Source organism: Phocoena phocoena, chromosome 11 (assembly GCF_963924675.1).
Source record: "Phocoena phocoena chromosome 11, mPhoPho1.1, whole genome shotgun sequence".
Taxonomy (NCBI): Eukaryota; Metazoa; Chordata; class Mammalia; order Artiodactyla; family Phocoenidae; genus Phocoena; species Phocoena phocoena.
Window position 1 is genome coordinate 14,011,870 of NC_089229.1, and position 27,834 is coordinate 14,039,703.

General features: G+C 47.8%; 1 protein-coding gene across 3 annotated transcripts in view; it reads left to right on the top strand.

Moving 5' to 3' along the window:
* The window catches only part of LARGE1 (LARGE xylosyl- and glucuronyltransferase 1), a 438,487-nt gene that overhangs the window by 391,620 nt on the left and 19,033 nt on the right, over positions 1–27,834 (top strand). For all 3 annotated transcript variants that reach the window (XM_065886982.1, XM_065886980.1, XM_065886981.1), the window contains 2 exons: positions 555–718; positions 9,681–9,959. In XM_065886982.1, coding sequence (XP_065743054.1) covers positions 555–718; positions 9,681–9,959 — 443 coding nt within the window. The remainder of the gene's footprint in view (positions 1–554; positions 719–9,680; positions 9,960–27,834) is intronic.

Consider the following 27,834-nt stretch of genomic DNA (forward strand, 5'->3'; position numbering starts at 1 on the left):
CTTAGAAGAGAGGGAGAAGAAGAGTGGGTACTGAGACTGATGAAACTTGGATGAAATTAAAAGAAAAGATGTTTTGTTTCGTTTATGGGTTTGCATTTTCTTTCCAATACCTGGTACAGAGATTGAAATCTGTAGCTCTGGAGAGAGAAAAGCACCGGGTCACACAAAGGTACTGCTCCATTTGGTTCCCGTTACTCTGTTCATAGACGACAGTTCTCCCCTGTTATTTGAGATTGTTGTGCTGGGTCATGAAGGAAAACGTTTTTTGTTCTGTATAAGGACTTTGTGGTTGCTTATGCATTTGTCAGTGCCACCGCCATCACTGTTAGCTCAGAGTGTCTCATTCCTCAGAGGGTGAGGTAGCTGCCCTTTATCATCACCTCTTTGAAATCAGATTAAATTGCAGAAGAAAATGAAAACAGGATCCTGTCCTTCTCTGATTGGCCCATCAGTAAGGTCCAGTGGGTAACAAACTCAGGGGAGGACAGGGCACAACAGGCAGGCCCCCTCGGGGATTTTCTTCTTGTTTCCAAGCCCTCTTGCCTACCTTTCAGCTCCAGAAGCAGCTCTCTGAGCTGGATGAGGACGACTTGTGTTATGAGTTCCGGCGAGAGCGGTTCACCGTCCACCGAACCCACCTGTACTTCTTGCACTACGAGTATGAGCCCACTTCAGACAACACGGACGTCACCCTGGTTGCTCAGCTCTCCATGGACAGGTAAGCAGACGGGCCCTCAGCCTCCACACAGTCCCCTTGCCGCTGCCCTTCACCCAGTCGAATGGAGAAGGGAGAGGTGGCCTCACAGGCTTAGAATGTTGAAGCCTGATAAGATAGGGCTGATGTCTCATCCCCTCTCCAGCACTGAGAACCAAGGGCTCCTGTCTCCTGATGGTGCTGGTTGTTTGTGAGGGTGAAGAATTGATTCTAAAAAAATAGAGCTCTACTCACATTACCTCAAGGAAAGGGGGAGTGTATTACAGGGAAACACACGGACTGGACCCACAGTTGCTGCTGGAAAGCAATTGTTTGTTTTCCTTATATACGTGTTGATGCAGGCATCATTCCTGGAGCCTTTATCAGGAAGTACTGACGTGATCCCTGCCCTCATGTGGCGTATGGTCTGTTGCACTGATTCTCAACCTTGACTGGGGACAAATTGAATCACCTGAGGAACTTTTAAAACAAATTCATGGTCAGGTTCCATTGCAAACCAGTTAAGTAAGAATCTTTGTGGGGTGGAGACCTTGAATTGTTTTGAGTTTGCCATGTGCAGCCAGCATTGAGAAAATGGGACTAGCGGTATAAAAACAGTAAATAATCAAGTCAAATGATTATAAGTGTGGTAAGTGCTTTGAAGGATGAAACACATATTATCAATGTCAAGGGAGAGACCTTCTTTAGGTGGCATGGTCAGGAGAGGTCTTTCTAAGGAGAGGACATTTCTGCAGAGACTTGAGGATGAGAAAAGGAGTTAGGTAGGTGAGTTGCTGAGAAAAGTTTTCCAGGCAGACAAAATAGCAAGTGCAAAGGCCCTGCAGTAGGAAGGGCCTTGTGTATTCAGACACCTGATAGAAGACCAGTGTGACTGAAGCATCACTTGAGAGGGGGCTTGAGAGGAAAGTTGCATGAGGTTAAGTTTATAAACATTAGAAACTCATAAAATATTTGGATTTTATTCTAAACGTGGTTGAGAACCTATTGTAGGAATTTCACAAAGTTTTATGCTGTAATTTATATTTTTGAAAACATCTCTCTGGCTGCCAGGAGGTGAATGGATTCAAAGCCTTTCAGGGCTCTGCAGTTTTTCTGTACCTGGCCGTCCTATGTGCCTTGTGCGCACCTCGGCTAACCAGCTTCCTCTTTGATTTACTGATGTCCACAGTGGCTGCCCTTGCCCTAGTTTCCTTCATGTCATTCCCCCTCGACTCCCACAATTAGGAAGGGAGTTTGATGGTCTCATTCTGTCTTTGAGCCACTTTGGAGATGCCTGTCCAGCCTATGGATGAGATTCCATGGGGTCATTTTAGGATTAAATGAGTTAACGCCTGTAAAGTGCTGAGGGCAGTACGTGGCACACTTAGTAAGTGTTCAATAAATGTCACTTGTGATTAGTCATGAGTGATTGAAGAATGAGTGAACAAACAAAGGAACAGCACTGGGACACGAAAAAGCTCACGGACAGGAAGCAGTCTGGGAGTTCGGGAGAGTGAGGGCGACCTTGCCTCCGGAGGCAGCCGGGAATGATGCGTGCTGAGAGCGGCTGTGGAAGCAGGTTCCTTTTTGCTTTGTGAGTCCCTCTGCTTATTAGCAAATGACGGCTCACAGAATTAAATGGCTTCATGGCCAGTGGTTTCCTGGAGATGCACAGCCTCCGGGACACCTGTACAGAAACTCAGAGAACTTGCTGACCGTAACAGGTAACAAAGACCAAACGGGATAAGAAGGACAAGCACAGAGCTTCTGGCTCCAGCTGGGTCCTTGCCCTGCTGTGTCATCTCAGGAGAGGTCTTTCCTTCCCGTGGCCTCACTTTTCTCATCTCCAGAATTCACGTGATTGCTCAGCAGATACTGTGTAAGCATCTATTAGAATCACGTGCCAGCCTCTTGTGGGGCTGGGACTACGTAACCCTATCCCTGCCTTCAAGGAATATGTAGTGTATTCAGAGTTCAGACCATGTATTCGTTTTCTATTGTTGTTTAATAAATCACCACGGATTTGGCAGCTTCAGAAACACATTTTTTTTTTTTTTAATTTGACAGTGTCTGGGTCAGGAGTCTGGATATGTGTTAGCAGGTTCTCTGCTTGCGGTCTGAGGCCTGAAATCCAGGTGTTGGCTGGGCTGCAGTCTCGTCTCGGAGTCAGAGTCAGATTCTAAGCTCATTCAGGCTTTGGCGGGATTCGGCTCCAGGACCGAGGTCCCCGTTTCCTTGCTGGCTGTTGGCTGGGGTCCTTCTGAGCTCCTGGGGGCCACCCTCAGGTCTTAGCCGTGTGGCCCTCTGAGCATAGCAGCTTACTTCTTCAAAGCCAGCAGGAGAATCTCTCCAGCCTGTTATATGACATAGTCACAGGAGTAATATCCCATCACATTCCCAGGTTCCGCTCGCACACAAGAGAGGGGTGCTACAGGGTGATACACCAAGGCAGGGGCAGGAGTCTTGGGGCCAGCTTAGAAGTCTGGCGGGCACAGGCAGGGAACAGGTTCTGACCACAGAGGGATGCTCCAGGAGGAGCCCCTATCCTGGCCAGGGCAGAGAAAGGAAGAGAGAGCATATGTCCCCGAGGGAGGCTGAGTGGACTGACAGGAGAAGGCTCGTAGGGAGAGAAGGAGCCCCCTGCCAGCCCCCAGGTAGAGCATGCAGCATATCCACAGGATGGAGAGGATCCAGGCCCTCTGGGGCACACACGGTTAGAGCTCAGGTGCTTGTGCTCAGGGTGAGGGTGAGGAGAGCAAAAGATCTCGGCCAGGTAGGCAGGGCTTGGGGAAACCGGGAGAGGTGGGCAGCCCTTCCAGCTCAAACCTGCCAGGCTCCCAGTGAGGCTCCATGAGGGACTGGCCTAGACCAGTGTCCCAAGTCACCCCTCCCCTTCCTTATCGGCCTGGGTGTACACACCCTTCCCCACCAAGCACAACAGCAAGTCACCCGCCATAACTGTCGCTCTTTACGTTTATTTTTCCTTCTCCTCTATGCCATTTAAAACGAAAACAAAACCTAATCCTTAATATTCGTGCTGCATGATGGTCTAGATGGGTCTTCTGTTCTCCAGGCGGCATAAATGTATCTCAGACGAGGCACCTGAAGTCCAGATACTATGATCTGGCCAGGTGAGTGAGTTCCAGGTGATCCCAGGTTCCCATCAGAGCATCCTGGTTTTCCTTGGTCACGTTCACGACTGCTATTCGTACATTCAGCTTGTCACCAAGATATTCTTCATCAAGATCAGTAGCCAGTGGTCACCTGCAAACTCAGGTGAAAATGTGAGAATCTCTGGGAAAGCCCTGGGACATATTTACATTCAGTCAGTACTTGCTAGGTCTGTGTTCTCTGACCACAGCATCTGCACGTGGTAGGTATTTAGGAGAGAGAAAGTGATGTAGGGGGGAAAAAAAGAGAGGAAGACTTGGGTTCAAAGTCGAGTTGCACCACTTCCTAACCGCGTGAATTTGGGCAAGTTATTCAGGCTGTTTGAGCCTCACTCTACGTACCTATGAAGTGGCAGTAATATCGTCAAGTTCACAGATTGCTGTCTGGGTTTTATAAAGTAAGACGCTGCAAAGTGCCCAGTGATTAGCAAGTGGGCCACGAATGTTAGCATACTTTCCTTAATGTTTTTCACCTTTATGCTGGCTATGGCATTTGCTACCCGGAATTTACAATTAGAAGACAAACATTTTTAATTATTAACAACTCAAATCCATCCTTATGTATACGCTTGTTATTAACAAAAGAATACAGACAGGACAGAGCCCCTCTTTCTGTGGCCAGCCCGAAGCATCCAGCCTGGGCTGCAGGAAACCCGGCAGGACCCCCCCTCCCAGCCGGCTTAAAAGAAAGCCCCGGCACCTCTCACATCTGCTGCAAACACTAACCTCAGACGCCTTCCCTTCAGAGCACACACATCCCCCAGCATGGCAGGCGTGTGATCCCCTGACACGCTGTGACAAGTAGTGCCATCCAGACAATACCTCAGAGAACCCAAGGAATTCCACACCCTAGCAAGAGACACTTAGCGGGACATAATCAAAAATTATAAAGCAGCCGCACAGGTGGATGAAGACGGCAGAAATTCCTCCTTCCACGCCGCCATCCCACATATCCAATTATGATGCTGCAGGCTGACTGGTGCCTGCTGGATTGATTTTTAATTGAAGAAACATTTCGGGTGTGTTTGTAAACCTTTGAGTCAGAAGTAGGCCCTACGTGAGTGCCACAACGAATTAGGGGAGCCAGCATGCAGGCTCCCGTGCCCAGCTCCCTCTAGAATTACGTTCAGAAAGAATGAACGCTGCCTGCTGCAGCTGTGGAGCTGGGAGGGCTGCTCCTCACACAGGCGCTCGCTCAGGAAGCTTCCCTCCCATCCCAGCAGCAGACGAGAATGGTTGAAAGGACAAAGCGGGCTGGCTAGGAGGGATCCTGATCGCAGCATCCCTGCCACCTGGCCGGGAGACACTTGCTCGGTTTCCTGCTCCTTGGATGAAGTCCCTGAAGTACCAGCTACAGTTCCAGGGAATCGTGTGGCTGACGGGCTTTCTCTCTGTTTTCTGCAAGCGGGGGAAAGAGAACGTGAGCCGAGCTGATGGGGTCCCATCCTGTAGGTCCCATCCCTCTGCTGGTAGCACAGCATCTTCTGGGAGTTTGTTAGAACGCAGATGCACGGACCCCATCCCAGGCCTGCCGAACAGGAATCTCTACAGTGGGTCCCAGGGATCTGTGTTGTAATAAGCCTCCCAGGTGATCCTGAGCCAGCTGAAGCTGGGAAAGCATCGTTCCAGAGAGTGAAAGGTACTCCTTTCCCCATGCAACAGCCAGGGCGATCTTAATCTGGTCACATCATGCTTTCTCAGTGCCTTTAGAACAGTATTAGAGCTGTCCACCGTGACCTTGAAGGCCCCATGTGACCCGGCACCTGCCCAGCCCCCAAAGCCTCTCCTTCTGCCCCTCACTTACCTGTGTGTCATCCACACTGGTCCTGTTTCTTCTTTCTTGAGCGTGCTAAACTCTGTATCCCGAGGGCTCTTCCCTCTTCTTGGAAAGCTTTCCACCCAGGCTTTCTCAAGGCCAGTCCTTCTCATCATCCGGGGCTCACATTGACGTCTCCTGCAGGCCGGCCCTCACCGTCCCTCTTTATCCTGTTTCCTGTTCTGTTGCCCCTCTGACACTCAGTTCACTCTGAACTTACCTTGGTTTGTTTATTTCTTCTCTCCAGAAGTGCAGGAACCTTGTCTTTCTCGTTCATTCTGGGGCCCAGGACAATGCCTGCACATTGCACATACTCACAGGATATTTGCTGGAGGACCACGTGCTCCAAGGGGAGGAGTTGAACGTGAGGAGGAAATCACAGCTGTCATGTACAAGTGCCTGCTGCACATCCAGCCCTGTGACAGACACTTGAGAGTCACGAGGAAGCAGGCTGTGCACACAGCGGCGCTCGCAAGGTTCCGAGAGCAGCTCCGGGCAAGCCCCACCACACAAGCACTTTTCAGCGCCCCTGCCTGTGTCATGTTGCCAATGCCCCATGGCCCAAAGCATGTCCCACGGCCAGCCCAGAATCAGTGTGGCAGAGGGCATTACCAAAAGGTGTAGGTGGATAGCGGGAGAGGAATTTGTAGCCATTTTGTCGTCGACAAAGGTATTATTATCCCCTCTATGCATATGTGGAAGTGGAAGCTCAAAGAACTATCGTCGCTTGCCCAGAGATGCTGACACAGGTCAGAGTTCAAACCCAGTTCTGCCTGAGCCCAGAACCCACAGTTGGCCTCTGTACCCCGCAGCCTGCCTTGCCCTGTGTACCAGACTGGAGTCATCTGCCTTGTAGGGAGTGGGTTCCCCATTCCAGCAGAGACTGAGTGGCCACCTGCCCGGGCTGCTTGGCCAGCTGACGTTCTAGAATTCCTTCCAACCGCAGTCTTTTAGGTTTCGAATCAGCCATCTCCCTGCCTGCTCCCTTTCACCTACACAGACTGTCTCGGGCTTCCTGTCTCAGTAGGACTCCCTGGGGGAAGCCCTGCTTCTTTCTAGGTCTTGCAGACAGTATCTCTGGCCGTTCCTGAGCCTTTGCCATCCTCTTCCCGGCATGAAGCGATGGCGGGCTCTGTGGGGGAGGGGAGAGAGCGTGGGACAGGGGTCCTCGCATCAGCCCTTCCTCTCGTACACGGTGTCCTCTTCGGCAGGTCGTGCTCCTCTCTGAGGCTGAGGCCTTTCATCATAACAATGTTACAATCAGACTAAAAGTCTCAAAGATTCTTTCCAAACAGGTAGGAATTACCCATTTTTTGAATTAATCTTTGTCTCTCGAAACACTCTCCGTTGGCCCAGGTCCTTGCTGTGCCAGATCCTTTCTTCCTACGTTAAGACACCAAAGAAAGACTCGGCACAAAACTCAACAGGAACTGCACAGGGACAGACCTTAGGGAATAGGTGTGGAGAGAAACAACCAGGAGAAGGATGGAGAGACTGGGGGATCTTGGACTCCAAGAGAGACCAAGGAGAAGGAGGAAGGAATAGAGGGAAGCTGACACCCAGGTCGGAACACATTTCTGTTTGGGGAAACAGGTGATGAGAAGATATCTGGGGACATCTTTCTCAGCCAAAAGCCAGTTCGTGTTGAGCAGTGGTCTGGATCCCTGGCACTGGGGTCAGACCTGGGTGCAAATCCAGCCCCTCCACTTTGTAGCTGTGTGACTTGAAAGAAGTCATTTCACCTCCTGGAGCTTCCTCACCTGTACAACAGTGATTGAGAATCTCCACTCTGTTTATAGCATTACAGTAAATGTTACAAATTTACATTTACATTTTGGACAAGAGCCAAAATGTGTTGGCACGCTGTGAGCAACAGATAAACGGCAGAGACTTATTGTATCGTGATCACGCTTTATGTATCAACATCATTACGATGAACCTCGCTCAGTTTGTCTGTTTGACTGTTGTTCGGGTCCTGGCAGAGAGCTTGGTTTTAAGGGAAAAGAGAGACTGGAGCTAGTGGCAGAGAGACAGAAGTGATTGCGCCATGATTTGTTTTCACTCGGTGAGTTTCTTTGGGACATCTGGTGCCATTTCCTGTAGTCTGCATGGATATGATGTTTGTCACATCAGCAGCCCCTTTCTCCTGAGAACCCTAAGTATTTTGTGTCTCTGTTTTCACTCTGAACTTTTCAGAGGTGGGAAGATGGGGCTGGACCAGGCAGGGCTTGCTCCCTGCTCGGAAAACTCGGACACAGAGTCCAAAACCAGGTCAGTGGGAGAATCCACAGCAGAAGCTGGTCTCTCTTCACACTCGGTCAGACATGCCTCCTGCATCCACTCCCTTTAGCAGCTCTGACGTCCACATAGTAGAAATTACCCTTGCCCTGTACTCCCCAAATCTTAAAGGACTGGTACAAACATCGCTCCCATCCAAGTGCAGAGTCCTCCCATTTTGCAGACAATGCAACTGAGGTGCAGGTGGGATAATTCAAACTCCCAGATTCTCAAGAGCCCAGCAGAAACCAGGGCCCTTGTAGCAGAGGCCGAACACAAATTTCAGTGAAATCAAGCATTGTGGAGAATGTAGTGCCTCTTTCAAAACTGGCTGGGGTCAATTTGATTAACAAGTGCTACAAAGTATGAGAAATGGAGGGCATTTTACCCTGATGAATATCTTAATCCTCCTTAGTGAAAGAGGAAGTAAATCCACGCAATGCCAATTCACAGAATTACTGAGAGGAAACTGAAAGTCCGTCAGGAAAGCCACTGACACAAGATAGGTGTGCCCATTTTCTTTTGTTTAGAAGCATGGAAATGCGTGGAATCTATTTCCTGGTAATTGTCCGAATAAAGTGGGCATTCTGACCAGGAGACTACTTGATTATGTACCTCTTGCTGGGTAGGGAAAATTGAAATAGGCTTTTGCTGTTTCTTAACCATAGATTTCATGTACCAGGCACTTCTAATGCTTCTGGGGGGTGGGGGGAGGGAACATTTTCATAGATTTCTCCTCAGACACTTTTGCAGAACCCTCTTGGTTGGGAGCATCTTTCGTTTTTTTCTCTGGGCTCTGCTCCCACCCCACCCTCACTCTCCCTGGCTCAGCGCCTCTCGGGTAGCCTTGCAAAATTGCCTGGTGCCCTGGAGCAATAGGCGCTCTGAAAAATGAAGACACCGTCACCCCAGGCTCACTTCTGTCCCCAACATTCACATGGTTTTTTTTTCCTTGCCTTTGCCAGACACCCAAGAGTATTATCTTCTCACTGTCTTCAAAGTCCTATCCAGAAACCTAGCCACACACATTTGGTGCAAGTCCAAGAACCAAAGCTGACTGGACCTCTAGAGCCTCAATTCCTTCATCAGGAAAATGGGAGAAATGACAGATGAGGCACAGGGTTTGGGGGAGAATTCTGGGAAGTGTCTGGTGCATAGTAATGAGTCAGTAATTGTGGTTATTATTACTCTTGTTTTTACTGTTTGTTTTAATGCTCCTTGTAACTCAGTTTGGCTAAATCTCCTATGGCTGGTCCCTGCTTCAGGAGAGTGGGAGGGCTGCTGTACACCTTTGCTGAGGGAGAAGGAAAGGTATAGGAGTTTTAAGCTGGAAAGGGATCTTTACATCATTTACTGTATTTTTTCCCACCCACTGTTGAGAAGAGGAGTCTGAAAAGAAAAAGCTTAGTATGGTGGGATGTGACGCTCTCCATATCACCCCTCTGGGTGGAAGCATTCAAACACTAGACACAAAAGGGGGAGTGGTATTGTGCCCATTTTACAGATAAAGGAACTGAGGTTTGGTTATTGGCCTCCATCACACAGTGATTAACATTTAGAGCAGGGGTTTGGATTTGGAGCTGACTGACCAACTGTGGATGGAGATGGAGTTCCCCAGCCCCAGGCTAGCGGACAGGACGATGCGCAGATACGCAGATGACACCTGTAGATGCAGATGAGGCCCGCGCATGCGCGGATGGGTCAGGTGTCCCGTCTCTTGCAGGCTCCAGATGCTCGAGGCCATCTGCAAGCACTGGGAGGGGCCCATCAGCCTGGCCCTCTACCTGTCGGACGCTGAGGCCCAGCAGTTCCTCCGCTACGCACAGGGCTCGGAGGTGCTCATGGGCCGCCACAACGTGGCCTACCACATCGTGTACAAGGAGGGCCAGTTCTACCCCGTGAACCTGCTGCGCAACGTGGCCATGAAGCACGTGGGCACGCCCTACATGTTCCTGTCCGACATCGACTTCCTGCCCATGTACGGACTCTATGAGTACCTCAGGTGAGGACCCATGGGGCTCGGGCGCGGGCAGTGCCGGGGCCAAAACCCCCCTTAGGATCGTCGTCTCGTCCAGTGTTCCCTCTGTCAATGGGTCAGCCAAGACCCAGAAGGGGAGAGCACCTGCCCAAGTCCACCCATAGATAAATGGCCCCTGACTGCCGGGTTTGGAGGGGCGGTTAGGCTATCAAGTGTCTGCATTTTTACGATGATCAGACTAGAACCCCAGGTGGCCTCATGAAATGTTTAAGGTAGAGCTTGGTCCAGGAAGCATCTCCTGTCTCCCAGTCTAATGCTCTTCCTATAGCTTTTATGAAAACATATCATTCCTCTTGCAATTTTGGATGAGACAGCCTTCATCTAAACATTCTAGAAAGATCACTGCCTTTTCTGGAAAACAAATCAAAGCGGTGGTGATGGCGAACATTTATTGAAGTGTTCGCTGAGTGTCAGGCACTGTTCTGAATGCATGACAAGTGGCATTTCATTTCCTCCCCTTGCGGAGTCCCTGCCACGGGTACTATTTACATTCTTTATGTTCCCAGCGGGGGACTGGGAGCGAGATGGGGAGCTCACACTAAAGTGGGAGCTGGGGTCAGCCGGCCTGACTCTCTGTGACTGCATCCAGCTCTCCCCATGGTGGGGGGGGGGGCAGGCAGGCGTCCAGCAGCTGGGGAGAGCTCTCAGCTTGTTGCGTTTATTATGGAATAACAAACCATCTGAACTGGAAGGGACTATGGAATTCACCTAGGCCAAAAATCCCCACGTGAGCAAACTAAAGTCACAAGATGTAAATGGCCAAAATTCGTTTTAATCCTTTATCACTGTCGTTTGTCAACATGAGTTATCTCTGCTGTCAAGTGAGTACCTTCCTGATCCAGGTACCATGAGGGGTGGTTTGCATATATTAATTGTCCTGCTGGAGCCACACTTCAAGCCCAAAAGGCAGGCATGGTTACCCCCTCCCTTTTATTGTGGTGAACGGTGAGGCTCAGAGAAGCAAAGTAACCTGCTCAGGTGTACCTAGGCTGCTCCGGGATTTGAACCAGTATCTGTCAGACCCCAGGTCTGCAGCCTGCCCTGCTTCATACTTGTCTGGGTGCTCTGGGGTCTATGACTGTCCCAAACAGAGCAGGGTCTGAATTCTCTGTCTCCTGGTCTCTTGCTCTCCCCCACTTCCCTCCCTCTGTGTGTGTGTGTGTGTGTGTGTGTGTGTGTGTGTGCGCGCGCGCGTGCGCCTGTCTCTGTCTCACTCTCAAAAGAGCTCCCATAAGAGTCTTCAAACCTTTGGTACTAAAGCCAGAGCATGGATGTGATACGAGCTCCCCCCCCTGCCCTGCTCTCTAGATCAAGGGAAGGCAGACTGTTCTCTGTCCACTTTCTGAGTCAGGTTTCCTTCCAGGGTTATCTTGGGATGCCATAGCATCAATCTCTCCCCTCTGAGCAGGTGGAGTCCCTTCCAGACTGTCTTTATGAAGAACAACAGGTGATGAGAAAACCGTAATGCCAAGAGTCATGCACCACAATGTTCATTGCAGCTGTATTTACAATAGGCAGGACATGGAAGCAAACTAAGTGTCCACTGACAGATGAATGGATAAAGAAGATGTGGTACATATATACAATGGAATATGAGCCCTAAAAAGAAACGAAATTGAGTTATTTGTAGTGAGGTGGATGGACCTAGAGTCTATCATACAAAGTAAGTCAGAAAGAGAAAAACAAATACTGTATGCTAATGCATATATATGGAATCTAAAAAAACAAAAACAAAAAAACGATTCTTATGAACCTAGGGGCAGGACAGGAATGAAGACGCAGACGTAGAGAATGGACTTGAGGACACGGGGAGGCACAAGGGTAAGCTGGGACAAAGTGAGAGAGTGGCATGGACGTATATACACTACCAAACGTAAAATAGATAGCTAGTGGGAAGCAGCCGCATAGCACGAGGAGATCAGCTCGGTGCTTTGTGACCAACTAGAGGGGTGCGATAGGGAGGGTGGGAGGGAGACGCGAGTGGGAGGGGATATGGGGATATATGTATACGTACAGCTGTTTCACTCTGTTATAAAGCAGACACTAACACACCATTGTAAAGCAATTATACTCCAATAAAGATGTTAAAAAAACAACAGCAACAACAAGTGAGCGACCCCGAGTCAACATAACCCTCAGTCAGGGAGGATGAGAGGTGTCTTCCCAAAAAGCATTGGCTGTGGTAGGGAGCTCTGTGAACCCTGACTCCTGACCCTGCAGGGACGCCAGGAATGGAGCTGTCTTCCAGCTCCAGCTGGGCCTTGGGATACCAGTGTGTGGAGTGAGGGCGCCCCCGTGTGGCCAGACAGCACTTTCAGCCCCTGATTCCTGTGAATTGTGAAACCTCTGCCCCTTGCAGCATGATGACAGGCTCTGGGTGTGTCGGGCGGGGCTTTCAAGGGAACAGACGGTAGGGGTGAGGGCTGCCCTCCCCCAGCAAGAGAGAGGCTTCGCTATTGGACCACAGCCCACCTTCTGGGGCTCTCTTCCTTCCAGCTAGTTGAAGGTGAACTGGCCCCATCTGAAGCCTGTGGTCTCTGCTCCCCCATCCAAAGACTATGTAATTTTGCCTCGTGGGCCTCGTGATTTGAAAAACATTACACGTGAACAGACTGCGTTTTATGTCGTCTTCCTGTGTTTTATTGATCAAAGACGTCAGTAACTGCTAATCATGACCTCACCCAATGTGAGATAACTGGTATTGCCCATTAATTAACATTTCCTTACTACACAGTCACCTGAAGTTTGAGTTGGCCTTTAGCCGCCTCCTCACAAGAAGGTATGTGGTTCCCCTCACGCATTTTGAAATACTGCAGATTGCCCCCGAAACCCCGTTCCTTTCTTCACAGGCCCTACGGGAGTCCAGAGGCCCTGAGTCGAGAATAACTGATCTTGTCCAGTGTTTTTTTACTGAACATGTGAAAACAGACCAGAGGAGCAAAGCGACTTCCGTCTAGAGTGAAAAGATAGTGGGACTTTCCGGATTCTTTCTTCTCCATCCATAGTATCCATTCATTTAGTGAGTAACCATTTACGAGGCACCTTAGGGGCCTCCATATCTGTGAACCACACAGAAAGGATCTGTGAATCCCAGAGGTTTAGACCAACAGGAATGAGTTGAGCAAAGACGCAGACTCCTTAGGTACTGTGATGGGTGTGTCCTTTCCCAGGGTTTTCAGCCTCATCTCGGGGGGAGGCAGTATAGGAAAAGATGTCCTGAAGAGGTTAAATGGAGGCCTGAGGCTGAGCTGGAGTTTGCCAGGAGAGGGGACGATGTTCTAGGTAGAGAGAGAGATCCATTCTGGAGAGGCAGGTGGCCAGAGCCCTGATGGGGAGAACAGCAAGAGATGATGGGGCCAGAAATGTAAGCCAGGGTGGGTCCCTCAGGACTTCTCATAAAATACGCTAAGGAGTTTGGGCTTTATGAGGCGGGGTTGGGGGGGTGGTAATGGAAGATCCCTGAGAGAATGGCATGATTAGATGTGCATTTAAGGAAGATCACTCTTGTTGCATCAGGGAAGGATCACAGTCAGTAGGGCCAGAGGAGATAAGTTAGGGGACTCTTGTGTTCATTCTGGTGAGAGATGTTGGAGGCCTAGTGAAGGGATCAGAAGTAGCGGCAGAGACAGGTAGATGGACCAGAGAGAGATTCTGCAGCTGAAATCAGTAACTGTCTGCACAGGCGGCTGGGCTTTGGAAGCAAGACCGGGAACCTCTTTCAAATGTTGTCACCTGAGGCTTCCTCTTCAAAAGCCTGTACCTGGAAGTCCTGCCTGCTTTGGCCTGTGTCTCGTGCCCGCCCCCTCTTGGTCTGCTGTGCCCACGTCCTTCCCGGACTAAGCAGGATATCATGGCATTGACTCTGAGTGTCATGGTGGACAGGCACCTGCTGCGACCCTGGTTCCAGCTCGCACTCTGTGCCCTAAAAAACGGTGTGACTTCCAACAATTCTGTTTTTTTCAACCTGTTTCCTCATTGTGAAATGAATAAGTGGACTTACATCAGGAGTCACAAACACACATGCCTGCTGGGGCCAGGACCTCGGCCTAAAGGAACCAAGGATGCTGAGTACAATTCACTAGGGAGACTGGAGCCCCCATCTCAGGCAGCTGCCACCTCTGCGTTCTGATTGTGGAATTCTTGCTCTGGAGAGGGGAGAGGGCAAGGCGAAGGTCTTTATATTTTTCAAGAGGAGCTAGAAATCTGGATTTTCATGTTTTAATTTTTAGTGTTGACAACTAATTTTTAAAAAAATTTAAACACTGTTGAGTCAGACCAAACATGTCTTCAGGATGAATAGACCCTTCTCATCCCCAAAGACCACCAGTTTGTGACCTCTGACCTTTTTTAAAAAAAAATTTTATTGGAGTACAGTTGATTTATAATGTTGTGTTACTTTCTGGTGTACAGCAGAGTGAATCAGTCATACATATACATATATTCATTCTTTTTTAGATTCTTTTCTCATATAGGTTATCACAGAATATTGGGTAGAGTTGCCAGTGCTGTACAGTAGGTCCCTGTTGGTCATAGTAGTGTGTGTGTGTTCATCCCAAGCTCCTGATTTATCCTCCCCGCCCCCACCTTTCCCCTTTGGTAACCATAAGTTTGTTTTTGATGTCTGTAAGTCTGCTTCTCTTTTGTAAATAAGTTCATTTGTATCTCTTTTTTTCATTAGATTCCACATATAAGTGATAACATATGGTATTTGTCTTTCTCTGGCTTATTTCACATAGTATGATCATCTCTAGGTCCATGCATGTTGCTGCAAGTGGCATTATTTCATTCTTTTTATGATTAATATTCCATTATATATATGTATGTACCACATCTTTATCCATTCCTCTGTTATGGACATATAGGTTGCTTCCATGTCTTGGCTATTGTACATAGTGCTGCAGTGAAAACTGAGGTGCGTGTATCCTTTCAGACTATGGTTTTCTCCAGATATATGCCCTGCCCAGGAGTGGGACTGCCAGATCATGTGGTAGTTCCATTTTTAGTTTTTTAAGGAACCTCCACCCTGTTCTCCATAGTGGCTGTATCAGTTTCCGTTCCCACCAACAGTGCAAGAGGGTTCCCTTCTCCACACCCTCTCCAGCATTTATTGCTTGTAGACTTTTTGATGATGGCCATTCTGACCGTTATGAGGTGCTAACTCATTGTCGTTTTGATTTGCATTTCTCTGATAACTGGTGATGTTGAGCATTTTCTTATGTGCTTCTTGGCCATCTGTATGTCTTCTTTGGAGAAATGTCTATTGAGATCTTCTGCCCATTTTTGGATTGGGTTGTTTGTTTTTTTGATATAGAGCTGCATGAGCTGTTTGTAAATTTTGGAGATTAATCCCTTGTCGGTATGACCTCTGACCTTGATCATTTCTAGGAACTAGAATTTTGAGAACTGGTAAGGAATACGATTCTATCAGAAGTCCCAAGTAAGCGTGCACTGTCCTTTTCATGTGAAGATAACCATACTGACTTGCCATTAGCTTAAGGAAAAGTTTCTTCTGTGTGAGGTAAGTGTTATTACAGGTGACCAAACAGAGGCCCCAGAGAGGTTAAATCTTAGTGCCAGAGGAGGAAGGTGGCCACCCCTCTACAATAGCCTGCTCATTAACGGAAGGGGCTGGATCCCTCTCAAAACTCAGGATACCGGAGCAGGCTGATTGGCAGCCCTTTGATTAGACCCCCAAACACTCACCCATATCACCCCTTTTGGGGAGCCTACTAGGTTACCAAAAAAAGTCCAGCATCATAGCTCCCTGAGCAGTTGCTTAGCAACCAGCTATTATCATAGCAAAAACAAACAGGTCAACTGGAAAATAATGAAATCGGTTACATGCATGCGCATAGCTGCAGAGTTTCACTAAAATATCACTCCCACCCCTTCACCTGTGTCTTCTAAGAAATGAGGGTGGAGGGCTTCCCTGGTGGCACAGTGGTTGAGAGTCCACCTGCCGATGCAGGGGACGCGGGTTCGTGCCCCGGTCCGGGAGGATCCCGCGTGCCGCGGAGCGGCTGGGCCCGTGAGCCATGGCCGCTGAGCCTGCGCATCCGGAGCCTGTGCTCCGCAGCGGGAGAGGCCACAACAGTGAGAGGCCCGCGTACCGCAAAAAAAAAAAAAAAATGAGGGTGGAGATGTGCAGCTTTCCCTCCTGATTTCAGAAATGTCAAGTGAAATTCAGCAGGCGTGGCAGAAGTCACGCAGACTGGCCTTTGCCTGCAGGTCCTACCGTGCTTGTCAAGGATGTGACTCGGGGTTGCTTATTTCGTCTCCCCAGTCCTCTGCTTCCTCAGTTAGTAAAGGGGCTAGTAATAGCTTCTTGCGGGGGTCCAGTAAGTGTTCAACAGAAGTTAATTTTCTGTGCTTTGACGCTCAGAACTGAACGTCTTTGCCAGGCCCGCCCATAACCCCCACTGTTGCAAACTGCCGCCTTCAGTACAGCCTGGTAACTTCATGTAACCTTTTTTTTTTTTTTTTTTAATGAAATGAGAAACTATATACTCGTGCTCATTCACTCCAAAAACTATTGAGTGAGCACCTACTATGTGCCAGACAGTGTGCTGCATTGTGACAGTGCTGTCTCTGGATTCGCTCGACCTGCATCTCAACACTGAGCGCTCCTCACTCAGCCTTTACTGGACCTTGGGAAAGGTACTCAAACTCTGCACCTATGAAGTGAGGATCATATTCTTTCTTCACTCTTAAGGTTCTGGGAAGGTTAAATGGAATAGTACTTGGAAAGCACCTAGCACATGCCTGGCATGTTCTACATTCCACAGATATACACTGTGTACCTGCCATGACCAGGCTGTGTTCTAGGCACTGGGGCTTTCACGGTGCATAGCACAGGCTGGGTTCCTGCCCTCATGGGGTTACATTCTAGGGGGCACTCCAGCTGCACGCACTGCTGTTGCTCTTGTCATTATCAGTACAGTTCCAGAGATAAAAGATACGGGAGCTCAGACTCACAAGATGACGACCCAGCGTGGGTGGGCTGGGAAGGCCTCGAAAATAGGTGATAGCTCAGTTCAGGCTTTAAGGACTAATAGGTATAAAGGCATGAAATACCTGGGCATGTTCAAGGAATGTTCCAGAATGGTAGAGGCCTAGACAGCTCTGTCAGCTGGGACGTCCCACATCCACGAGACTGGGGCAGGTTTCTCGCCTCTTTCTCTAACCCAGCAGAATCCTCATCTTTGTTCAGTGCTTGAAGCTTTAAACCTCTGTGCTTTGCTCTGCAAATGTTGCCTCGCTTTCGAGGGGACAAACGTGTCACGTTGGTTGAGACTATATCCTGAGAGTGTACAGGAGTGACAGATTCCAGTTTCATTGTGTTCTCTGCAGGATGACATCTAACCGCCCTCCCCCATCACGTGTCCCCTGGCACATGATGGCGGTTTTGTAAACACTGGTTGAATGAAGGACAGAAATGTGAACAAGGCCAGGGACAGGTGGCGCCAGGCGAGGCCGACTGGCTGCTCGATGAGGGACATTACCAGGTGGCATTCCCTTGTGTACATTCGTCATTTTGTTTCTACTGTAACATTTAACATTTATTGAGCACGTATTACAGGCCAAGCGCTGTTGCAAGCACTTTCGCGTGTATTTTGTCATTTAACCTCATCACAGTTCATTTAACAGATGAGATGCCTGGGTGAAATAACATGCCCACAGGCACAGCATCACTAAGCAGTCATCTCGCTTATCCTGGCTTATCCAAAGGCGTTCTGTGCTTACTGTTTTTATAGTATTTGTTTGTTTGTTTTATTGAAGTATAGTTGATTTACAATGTTGTGTTAATTTCTCCTGTACAGCAAAGTGATTCAATTATACATATTTACATTTTTATATTTTTTTCCATTTTGGTTTATCACAGGATATTGAATATAGTTCCCTGTGCTATACAGTAGGACCTTGTTGTTTATCCATCCTGTATATAATAATTTGCATCTGCTAACCCCAAACTCCCACTCCCTCCCTCCACATCCCCTTGCCCCCCCCAAGTCTGCTCTCTATGTCTGTGAGTTTCTGTTCTGTACATAAGTTCATTTGTGGCATATTTTAGATTCCACATATAAAGGATATCATATAGTAATTGTCTTTCTCTGGCTTATTTCACTTAGTATGATAATCTCTAAGTCCATGCACGTTGCTGCAAATGGCATTATTTCGTTCTCTTTATGGCTGAGTAATATTCCATTGTATATATGTGCCACATCTTCTTTATCCATTCATCTGTCGATGGACACTTAGGTTGCTTCCGTGATCTGGCTATTGTAAATAGTGCTGCAATGAACATTGTGGTACATGACTCTTTTTGAATTATGGTTTTCTCTGGGTATAGGCCCAGGAGTGGGATTGCTGGATCATATGGCAGTTCTATTTTTAGTTTTTTGAGGAACCTCCATACTGTTCTCCATAGTGGCTGCACCAATTTACATTCCCACCAACAATGGGGGGGGGGTTCCCTTTTCTCCACACCCTCTCCAGCCATTTGTTTGCTGTTGTGCTTAACCTGTTTATTGATCCAAACGCCTGATGGGCTGATCTCTACCATCATCGTGAGGGCCATGATCATCCTCACAGGTCGTAGTTATCAAATGCATTCTATGCGTTGAAGAACTGTCTTAGGCTCTACATGAGATAATCCATTTAATTCCTACAAAACCCCACAGCCCAAGTCCTAATATATCCCCGTCTCAGAGAGGATAAAACAGTGGCACAAAGATGTAACTTGCTGGAGAGTACAAGCAGGTGAGTGTCCAGGTAGGGCCTGAATGTGGGCAGGCTGCCCCAGAGCTGCCCTCTGAACTGCAAAGCTCTCGATGGCCCCTCCAGTTAACCTCCAGCTCACAGCTGACCCGAGGCAGCACACAGAAAGCACCGCTGGATGTTCAGCCGTGATTGCTAACGGCAAACGGGGCAGTGGGGTAATTAGATAGGAATGAATGAGGATGTTGAGAAGGACATGAGCTTCTGACTGTAGAGTCCCTGGCACAGAGCCGGGCACAGTCAACGACAGATTTTTCTTTTATTAACATGCCCCCAAAGCTCATTCTTAGCTTCTCTTCCCTTCCTGCCCCTCCCTGCCTGACAGCTTCTCCCTCTGGATGTGTTAATGCCATCAATTCAGGAACCACCCAATTTTGCTGGCCCTGGGGGCCCCCCAGCTCTCAAGATGACTCTGCCCCTCTCTGCCCGCATCCGTGATGTGTCTGTCTTACGGTGCCACTCCCTGTAGGCAGCTTTATCTCCCTCATTTGCAAGTCCTTGCTGTTGTCCACACACACCTCCTGGAATCCTGTCTGCTGGGAACTCATTTCCTAGGCAGCTATAATAGAATCTCAGCAAACCCCATTATCTGGCCTCCTGTGCAGGGGAGTGCAGCAAGGCCTGGGACGGGCTGTGCCCAGCTCTGCCTCCACAGTTACCTGAGCAGATGATAAGCACAGCTTAACTCTGCTCCCTCCGCCCTCTCTGCCCAGAGGTAGGTCGCTAAGTCCTGAAAAGTGTTATTCAGATGATTTCCCATTGCTCTGGTTGGAAGCCATGATTCTATCTGGTACTCTTGAAGGTAGGCAGTGTAAGGGGTGTGGGGGGCAGCTGGGGACCAGGGGGCTTCACAGACAGACATGTACACGTGCACACGCACCTATCTGTGCTTCTCACTGGTTGCTGGTATCTGTGGCCAAGGTAGCCCTGCTGCTTCTCACCAGCTGCCAGCTTGCTCCCTGGTTCTGTTTGCACCGCGCCCACATAGTTCCAGGAATAAGCTGAAATCAGAAAGGTACGGGGGAATCTCAGCCTTCTCTTCAAATAGGGATCACCCCAACTGTACCCCATCTACACCTCGTGAGCCTCGTGGGAGGATACGAGGGTGCAGGCAGCCTGTGCAGGCTGAGGAAGGGAGAGAGACGTTTACAAACACCCTCCATGCACCTGGTGTTGTGCTAGGTGCTTGACAGATGTTTTTCGGGTTTTTTGTTGGTTTGTTTTGTTTTGGCCATGCTGCGCTGGCATGCGGGCTCTTAGTTCCCTAACTAGGGATCGAACCCACACCCCCTGCAGTGGAAGTGCGGAGTCTTAACCACTGGACCACCAGGGAAGTCCCCAAATGTTATCTTTTTTAATCACAAACGTTGTCACTTTTTAAATGCAAAAGAAACTTGATCAAAAGTCGTATGTATTTAAGTGGCGGAACTACAGTTGCCACCCAGCTCTGTTGCTTCCAAAGGGCCCTCTTCACAGTACCACCCTCTCTCTCACATAACACAACTGCAAATTGATTCCTTCATTCCCTGCGTATTTACTGCTTGCCTGCTGTGTGCCTGACACAGTGCCAGAGCTAGAAACGTAACCGTGAACAAGGCTCATCCTTGACCTCAAGCCTAGCAGAGCTGATAGGTACATAAGCAGGCACTCTGCGTGTTATTACCACTGCCACCACCCGCCATCCTCGGTGAGCAAAGAAGTCCAGGACGATGCCCACCATCCCTAATCATTAGAGAAATGCAAATCAAAACTACAATGAGGTATCACCTCACACCTGTCAGAATGGCCAGCATCAAAAAGTCTACAAGCAATAAATGCCGGAGAGGGTGTGGAGAAAAGGGAACCCTCCTGCACTGTTGGTGGGAATATAAATTGGTACAACCATCATGGAGAACAGTATGGAGGTTCCTTAAAAGACTAAAAATAGAACTACCATATGACCCAGCAATCCCACTCCCGGGCATATATCCAGAGACAACCATAATTTTATGAGATACATGCACCCCAGTGTTCATAGCAGCACTATTCACAATAGCCAAGACACAGAAGCAACCTAAGTGTCCATGGACAGAGGAATGGATAAAGAAGATGTGGCACATATATACAATGGAATATTACTCAGGTGTAAAAAAGAATGAAATATTGCCATTTGCAGCAACATGCATGGACCTAGAGATTATCATACCAAGTGAAATAAGCCAGAGAAAGACAAATACCATATAATAATCACTTATATGTGGAATCTTAAAAAATGATACAAATGAACTTGTTTACAAAACAGAAACAGACTCACAGACATCAAAAACAAACTTATGGTTACCAAAGTGGAAAGGAAGTGGGGAGGGATAAATTACGAGTTTGGGATTAACATATTCACACTACTATATATAAAATAGATAATCAACAAGGACCTACTGTACAGCACAGGGAACTCTACTCAGTATTCTGTAATGACCTATATGGCAAAAGAATCTGAAGGAGAATGGATACACGTATATGTATAACTGAATCACTCTGCTGTACGCCTGAAACTAACACAACATTGTTAATCACCTCTACTCCAATATAAAATAAAAATAGAAAAGTCCAGGACGAACCAGTCCCAAAGAAGATGTAGCCCCATCATCAAGGGGGACGCATCAAGGCCAACAGAGGTGGGCAGGGGAGGTGCAGGGAAGCAAAGTTCTCTAACTGGCTGCACGCAAAGCCTTGAGAGAAAGCGTGATACTGTTCTGGGGTTTCAGAAACAGACACGCACTCCAGCACAAATTTCTTTCCCTCCTCCCATTCCTTGTAATATAACTTTGCTGTGAGTGAGTCCTGGGAACTTGTATGAGCATCGCTTGGATTCCTTACAACACGGGGTTGATTAAACAGTCGGCTCTCTGACATTTGATGCCGTGGACATCTGAGGCTCAGAGAGCCGATGTCTCATTCCCTCCTGGCATCCTGACAGCAGCCCCAGTGCCTTCGGCCCCATGGTTCCGAGCAGTTTGTCACCTGTCAGCACCAGCCTCAGCCATTCATTGCACCAACACAAAGAAATCAGCCCAACCACTTCTGTTATAGGAGTGGAAGCTCTTGTGTCTACAGAGTGAGGATCTCCATCCCTGCCCAGGGAGTAGGGGCAACAAGATGTGTCCAGACGGTAACCAGCATCAAGAGGGCTGATGCATAAAACAATTACCCTGATCAAAGCCCAAGAGGGTGGGAAGATGTTCTCCAGAATTCTGGGACGTTGTTCTAAAGCTAAGGGCAGCGGGAGTGGTCTTTAGCACCAAGTGCAGAGAAAAGTCAAGAAAGATGAGAATGGAGAAGTCTGTTGGATTTGACAGTGAGGGGACATTGCCAACCCTGGCCTGATCCAAGGAGGCAGACTGTGGTTGTTAAGAGAAGCTAGTGGATGGTAAAGAAAAAAAAAAAAAAAAATCAGTGCAGGAGGCTCAGTAAGCCAGGAGGTCAACGCCCGTCTCTGCACGTCCAAACGCTACCTGTGTTCTGGCCTCTGCCCACTTAGCTGCCACAACGTGGGATCCACCATTGGAATGCCATGTAAAGAGCATCCGCATGCAGGCTGCAGCCTCCTGCCATCTCCCTCCATCCCCTTCCTAACCTCTCCCAACAACTGCCTTAATCCATGAGCTCCAAGAAGCTCACTGCTCTAGCTGCAAAGTCACCACATTAACAGACTTGGTCCACATAGATCCTGTGACTATTGATCTTGCCAGGTTAGTTCTACACTGGTGCAGCCTTAATTCATACAATGATGATTTTATCATCATCATCATTTGTTGTTTTAAGGCAAATTACTTAACCTCTCAGAGTTTGAATGTCTTCTTCAGTAAACTGGGAATACTAGTACATATGTCATAGTATATCAGCAATGATTCAAGGAGTAATGCCTATAAAGTGCCTGGCACAGTGCTTGTTACTGAAACGTTGCAAGCACTTTTTTTTTTTTTTTGCGGTACGTGGACCTCTCACTGCTGTGGCCTCTCCTGTTGCGGAGCACAGGCTCCGGACGCGCAGGCCCAGTGGCCGTGGCTCACGGGCCCAGCCGCTCCGCGGCATGTGGAATCTTCCCAGACCGGGGCACGAACCCGTGTGCCCTGCATTGGCAGGCGGACTCTCAACCACTGCGCCACCAGGAAAGCCCTACAAGCACTTTTGATTACTGCTTTTTGACCACTTACAATGTACCAGGTGTGTTCTAAGAAATTCAGTTCCCCTGAATCTTATATGCTTATTTCCAAATTTTGCAAATACCTTGAACCCCCCTCCCCTGACTGGCTAACTTCTTTTTTTTTTTTTTTTTTGGTTGAATTGGGTCTTTGTTGCTGTGCACGGGCTTTCTCTAGTTGAGGCAAGGGGGGGGCTACCCTTTGTTGTGATGTGCGGGCTTCTCATTGCAGTGGCTTCTCGTTGCGGAGCACGGGCTCTAGGCGTGCAGGCTTCAGTAGTTGTGGCTTGCAAGCTCTAGAGCACAGGTTCAGTAGTTGTGGCGCACGGGCTTAGTTGCTCCGTGGCATGTGGGATCTTCCCGGACCAGGGTTCGAACCCATGTCCCCTGCATTGGCAGGCGGATTCTTAACCACTGCACCACCAGGGAAGTCCCACTTCTGCTTTTCAGAACACAGCTCAACCAATGGCATTTTTCACAGAACTAGAACAAAATATTTTGAATTTATATGGAAACACAAAAGACCCCAAATTGCCAAAGCAATCCTGAGAAAGAAAAACAGAGCTGGAGGAGTCAGACTCCCTGCTTCAGACTATACTACAAAGCCAGAGTAATCAAGACAATATGTTACTGGCACAAAAACAGAAATATCAATGGAACAGGATAGAGAGCCCAGAAATAAATTCATGCTCCTATGGTCAATTTAACAGAGAAAAGACACCGAGTCTCTCGTAATACTGTGCCGTGCAGATTTGCCTGCCTGTGTCTTTCCAATTCTGTCTTCTTAGGTTCTAGGTCCAGGAATGGGCCTGCTGGATCATATGGTAGCTCAATGAAAAGACAGTCTCTTCAATAAGTGGTGCTGGGAAAACTGGACAGCTACATGTAAAAAAAATGAAATTAGAACATTCTCTAATACCATACACAAAAATAAACTCGAAATAAATCAAAGATCTAAGTGTAAGGCCAGACACTATACAACTCTTAGAGGAAAACATAGGCAGAACACTTTTTCACAGAAATCACAACGGTATCTTTTTTAATCCACCTTCTAGAGTAACAAAAATAAAAATAAATGGGACTTAATTAAACTTAAAAATTTCGGCACAACAAAGGAAACCATAAAACGAAAACACAACCCACAGAATCGGAGAAAATATTTGCAAATGAAGTGACCAACAAGGGATTAATCTCCAAAATATACAAACAGCTCATGTAGCTCTATGTCAAAAAAAAAAACAGGAAGATGGCGGAAGAGTAAGGCACAGAGATCACCTTCCTCCCCACAGATACACCAGAAATATATCTACACGTGGAACAACTCCTACAGAACACCTACTGAATGCTGGCAGAAGACCTCAGACCTCCCAAAAGGCAAGAAGCCCCCCACGTACCTGGGTAGGGCAAAAGAAAAAAGAATAAACAGAGACAAAAGAATAGGGACGGGACCCTCACCAGTGGGAGGGAGCTGTGAAGGAGGAAAGGTTTCCACACACTGGGAAGCCCCTTCGCAGGCGGAGACTGTGGGTGGCGGAGGGGGAAGCTTCGGAGCCGCGGAGGAGAGCACAGGAGCAGGGGTGCGGAGGACAGAGTGGAGAGATTCCCGCACAGAGGATCAGGGCCAACCAGCACTCACCAGCCCGAGACACTTGTCTGCTCCCCCGCCAGGGTGGGCGGGGCTGGGAGCTGAGGCTTGGGCTTCGGTCGGATGCAGGGAGAGGACTGGGGTTGGCGGCGTGAACACAGCCTGCAGGGGGTTAGTGCGCCACGGCTGGCCAGGAGGGAGTCCGGAGAAAAGTCTGGACCTGCCGAAGAGGCAAGAGACTTTTTCTTCCCTCTTTGTTTCCTGGTGCGCGAGGAGAGGGGATTAAGAGCGCTGCTTAAAGAAGCTCCAGAGACGGGCACGAGCCACAGCTAAAAGCGTGGACCCCAGGGATGGGCATGAGACGCTAAGGCTGCTGCTGCCGCCACCAAGAAGCCTGTATGCGAGCACAGGTCACTATCCACACCCCTCTTCCGGGGAGCCTGTGCAGCCTGCCACTGCCAGGGTCCCAGAATCCAGGGACAACTTTCCTGGGAGAACACATGGTGCAACGTCACGCCGGCCTCTGCCGCCACAGGCTCGCCCCACACTCCATGCCCCTCCCTCCCCACGGCCTGAGTGAGCCAGAGCCCCCGAATCAGTAGCTCCTTTAACCCCGTCCTGTCTGAGTGAAGAACAGACGCCCTCCGGCGGCCTACACACAGAGGCGGGGCCAAATCCAAAGCAGAGGCCCTGGGAGCTGTGAGAACAAAGAAGAGAAAGGGAAATCTCTCCCAGCAGCCTCAGAAGCAGCAGATTAAAGCTCCATGATCAACTTGACGTCTGTGGAATACATGAATAGACAACGAATCATCCCAAATTGAGGAGGTGGACTTTGAGAGCAAGATTTATGCTGTATAGCTTTGCTTCCACCATTTGTCCTAGGGTTCTATCTTTGTTTCTGTTTTTTTTAATTTTTTTCTTATTTTTTTATTTTAATAACTTTATTATATTTTATCTTGCTTTATTTTATTTTACTTTATCTTCTTTCTTTTTTTCCTTCCCTCCTTCCTTCCTCCCTCCCTTCCTCCTTTCTTTCTTTCTTTCTTTCTTTCTTTCTACTGCTACTAATTCTTTCTTTCTACTTTATCTCCCTTTTATTCTGAGCCGTGTGGATGAAAGACTCTTAGTGCTGCAGCCAGGAGTCAGTGCTGTGCCTCTGAGGTAGGAGAGCCAACTTCAGGACACTGGTCCACAAGAGACCTCCCAGCGCCACATAATATCAAACGGCGAAAATCTCCCAGAGATCTCCATCTCAACACCAGCACCCAGCTTCACTCAACGACCAGCAAGCCACAGTGCTGGACAACCTATGCCAAACAACTAGCAAGACAGGAACACAACCCCACCCATTAGCAGAGAGGCTGCCTAAAATCAGAATAAGGCCACAGACACCCCAAAACACACCACCAGACGTGGACCTGCCCACCAGAAAGACAAGATCCAGCCTCATCCACCAGAACACAGGCACTAGTCCCCTCCACCAGGAAGCCTACACAACCCACTGAAACAACCTTAGCCACTGGGGACAGACACCAAACACAACAGGAACTACGAGCCTGCAGCCTGCAAAAGGAGACCCCAAACACAGTAAGATAAGCAAAATGAGAAGACAGAAAAACACACAGCAGATGAAGGAGCAAGATAAAAACCCAACAGGCCTAACAAATGAAGAGGACATAGGCAGTCTACCTGAAAAAGGATTCAGAATAATGATAGTAAAGATGATCCAAAATCATGGAAATAGAATGGAAAAAATACAAGGACCTAGAAGAACTAAAGAGCAAACAACAATGAACAACACAATAAATGAAATTTAAAATACTCTAGATGGGATCAATAGCAGAATAACTGAGGCAGAAGAACGGATAAGTGACCTGGAAGATAAAATAGTGGAAATAACTACTGCAGAGCAGAATAAAGAAAAAAGAATGAAAAGAACTGAGGACAGTCTCAGAGACCTCTGGGACAACATTAAACGCACCAACATTCAAATTATAGGGGTTCCAGAAGAAGAAGAGAAAAAGAAAGTATTTGAAGAGATTATAGTTGAAAATTTCTCTAATATGGGAAAGGAAATAGTTAATCAAGTCCATGAAGCACAGAGAGTCCCATACAGGATAAATCTAAGGAGAAATACGCCAAGACACATATTAATCAAACTGTCAAATATTAAATACAAAGAAAACATATTAAAAGCAGCACGGGAAAAACAACAAATAACACACAAGGGAATCCCCAGAAGGTTAACAGCTGATCTTTCAGTAGAAACTCTGCAAGCCAGAAGGGACTGGCAGGACATATTTAAAGTGATGAAGGAGAAAAACCTACAACCAAGATTACTCTACCCAGCAAGGATCTCATTCAGATTTGATGGAGAAATTAAAACCTTTACAGACAAGCAAAAGCTGAGAGAGTTCAGCACCACCAAACCAGCTTTACAACAAATGCTAAAGGAACTTCTCTGGGCAAGAAACACAAGAGAAAGAAAAGACCTACAATAACGAACCCAAAACAATTAAGAAAATGGGAATACAAACATACATATCGATAATTACCTTAAATGTAAATGGACTAAATGCTCCCACCAAAAGACACAGATTGGCTAAATGGACACAAAAACAAGACCCATATATTTGCTGTCTACAAGAGACCCACTTCAGACCTAGAGACACATACAGACTGAAAGTAAGGGGATGGAAAAAGATATTTCATGCAAATGAAAACCAGAAGAAAGCTGGAGTCGCAATTCTCATATCAGACAAAATAGACTTTAAAATAAAGACTATCAGAAGAGCCCGAGAAGGACACTACATAATGATCAAGGGATCGATCCAAGAAGATATAACAATTGTAAATATTTATGCACCCAACATAGGAGCACCTCAATACTTAAGGCAAAGGCTAACAGCCATAAAAGGGGAAATTGACAGTAACACATTCATAGTAGGGGACTTTAACACCCCACTTTCACCCATGGACAGATCATCCAAAACGAAAATAAATAGGGAAACACAAGCTTTAAGTGATACATTAAACAAGATGGACTTAATTGATATTTATAGGACATTCCATCCAAAAACAACAGAATACACATTTTTCTCAAGTGCTTATGGAACATTCTCCAGGATAGATCATATCTTGGGTCACAAGTCAAGCCTTGGTAAATTTAAGAAAATTGAAATTGTCTCAAGTATCTTTTCCGACCACAACACTATGAGACTAGATATCAATTACGGGAAAAGATCTGTAAAAAGTACAAACACATGGAGGCTAAACAATGCACTACTTAATAACGA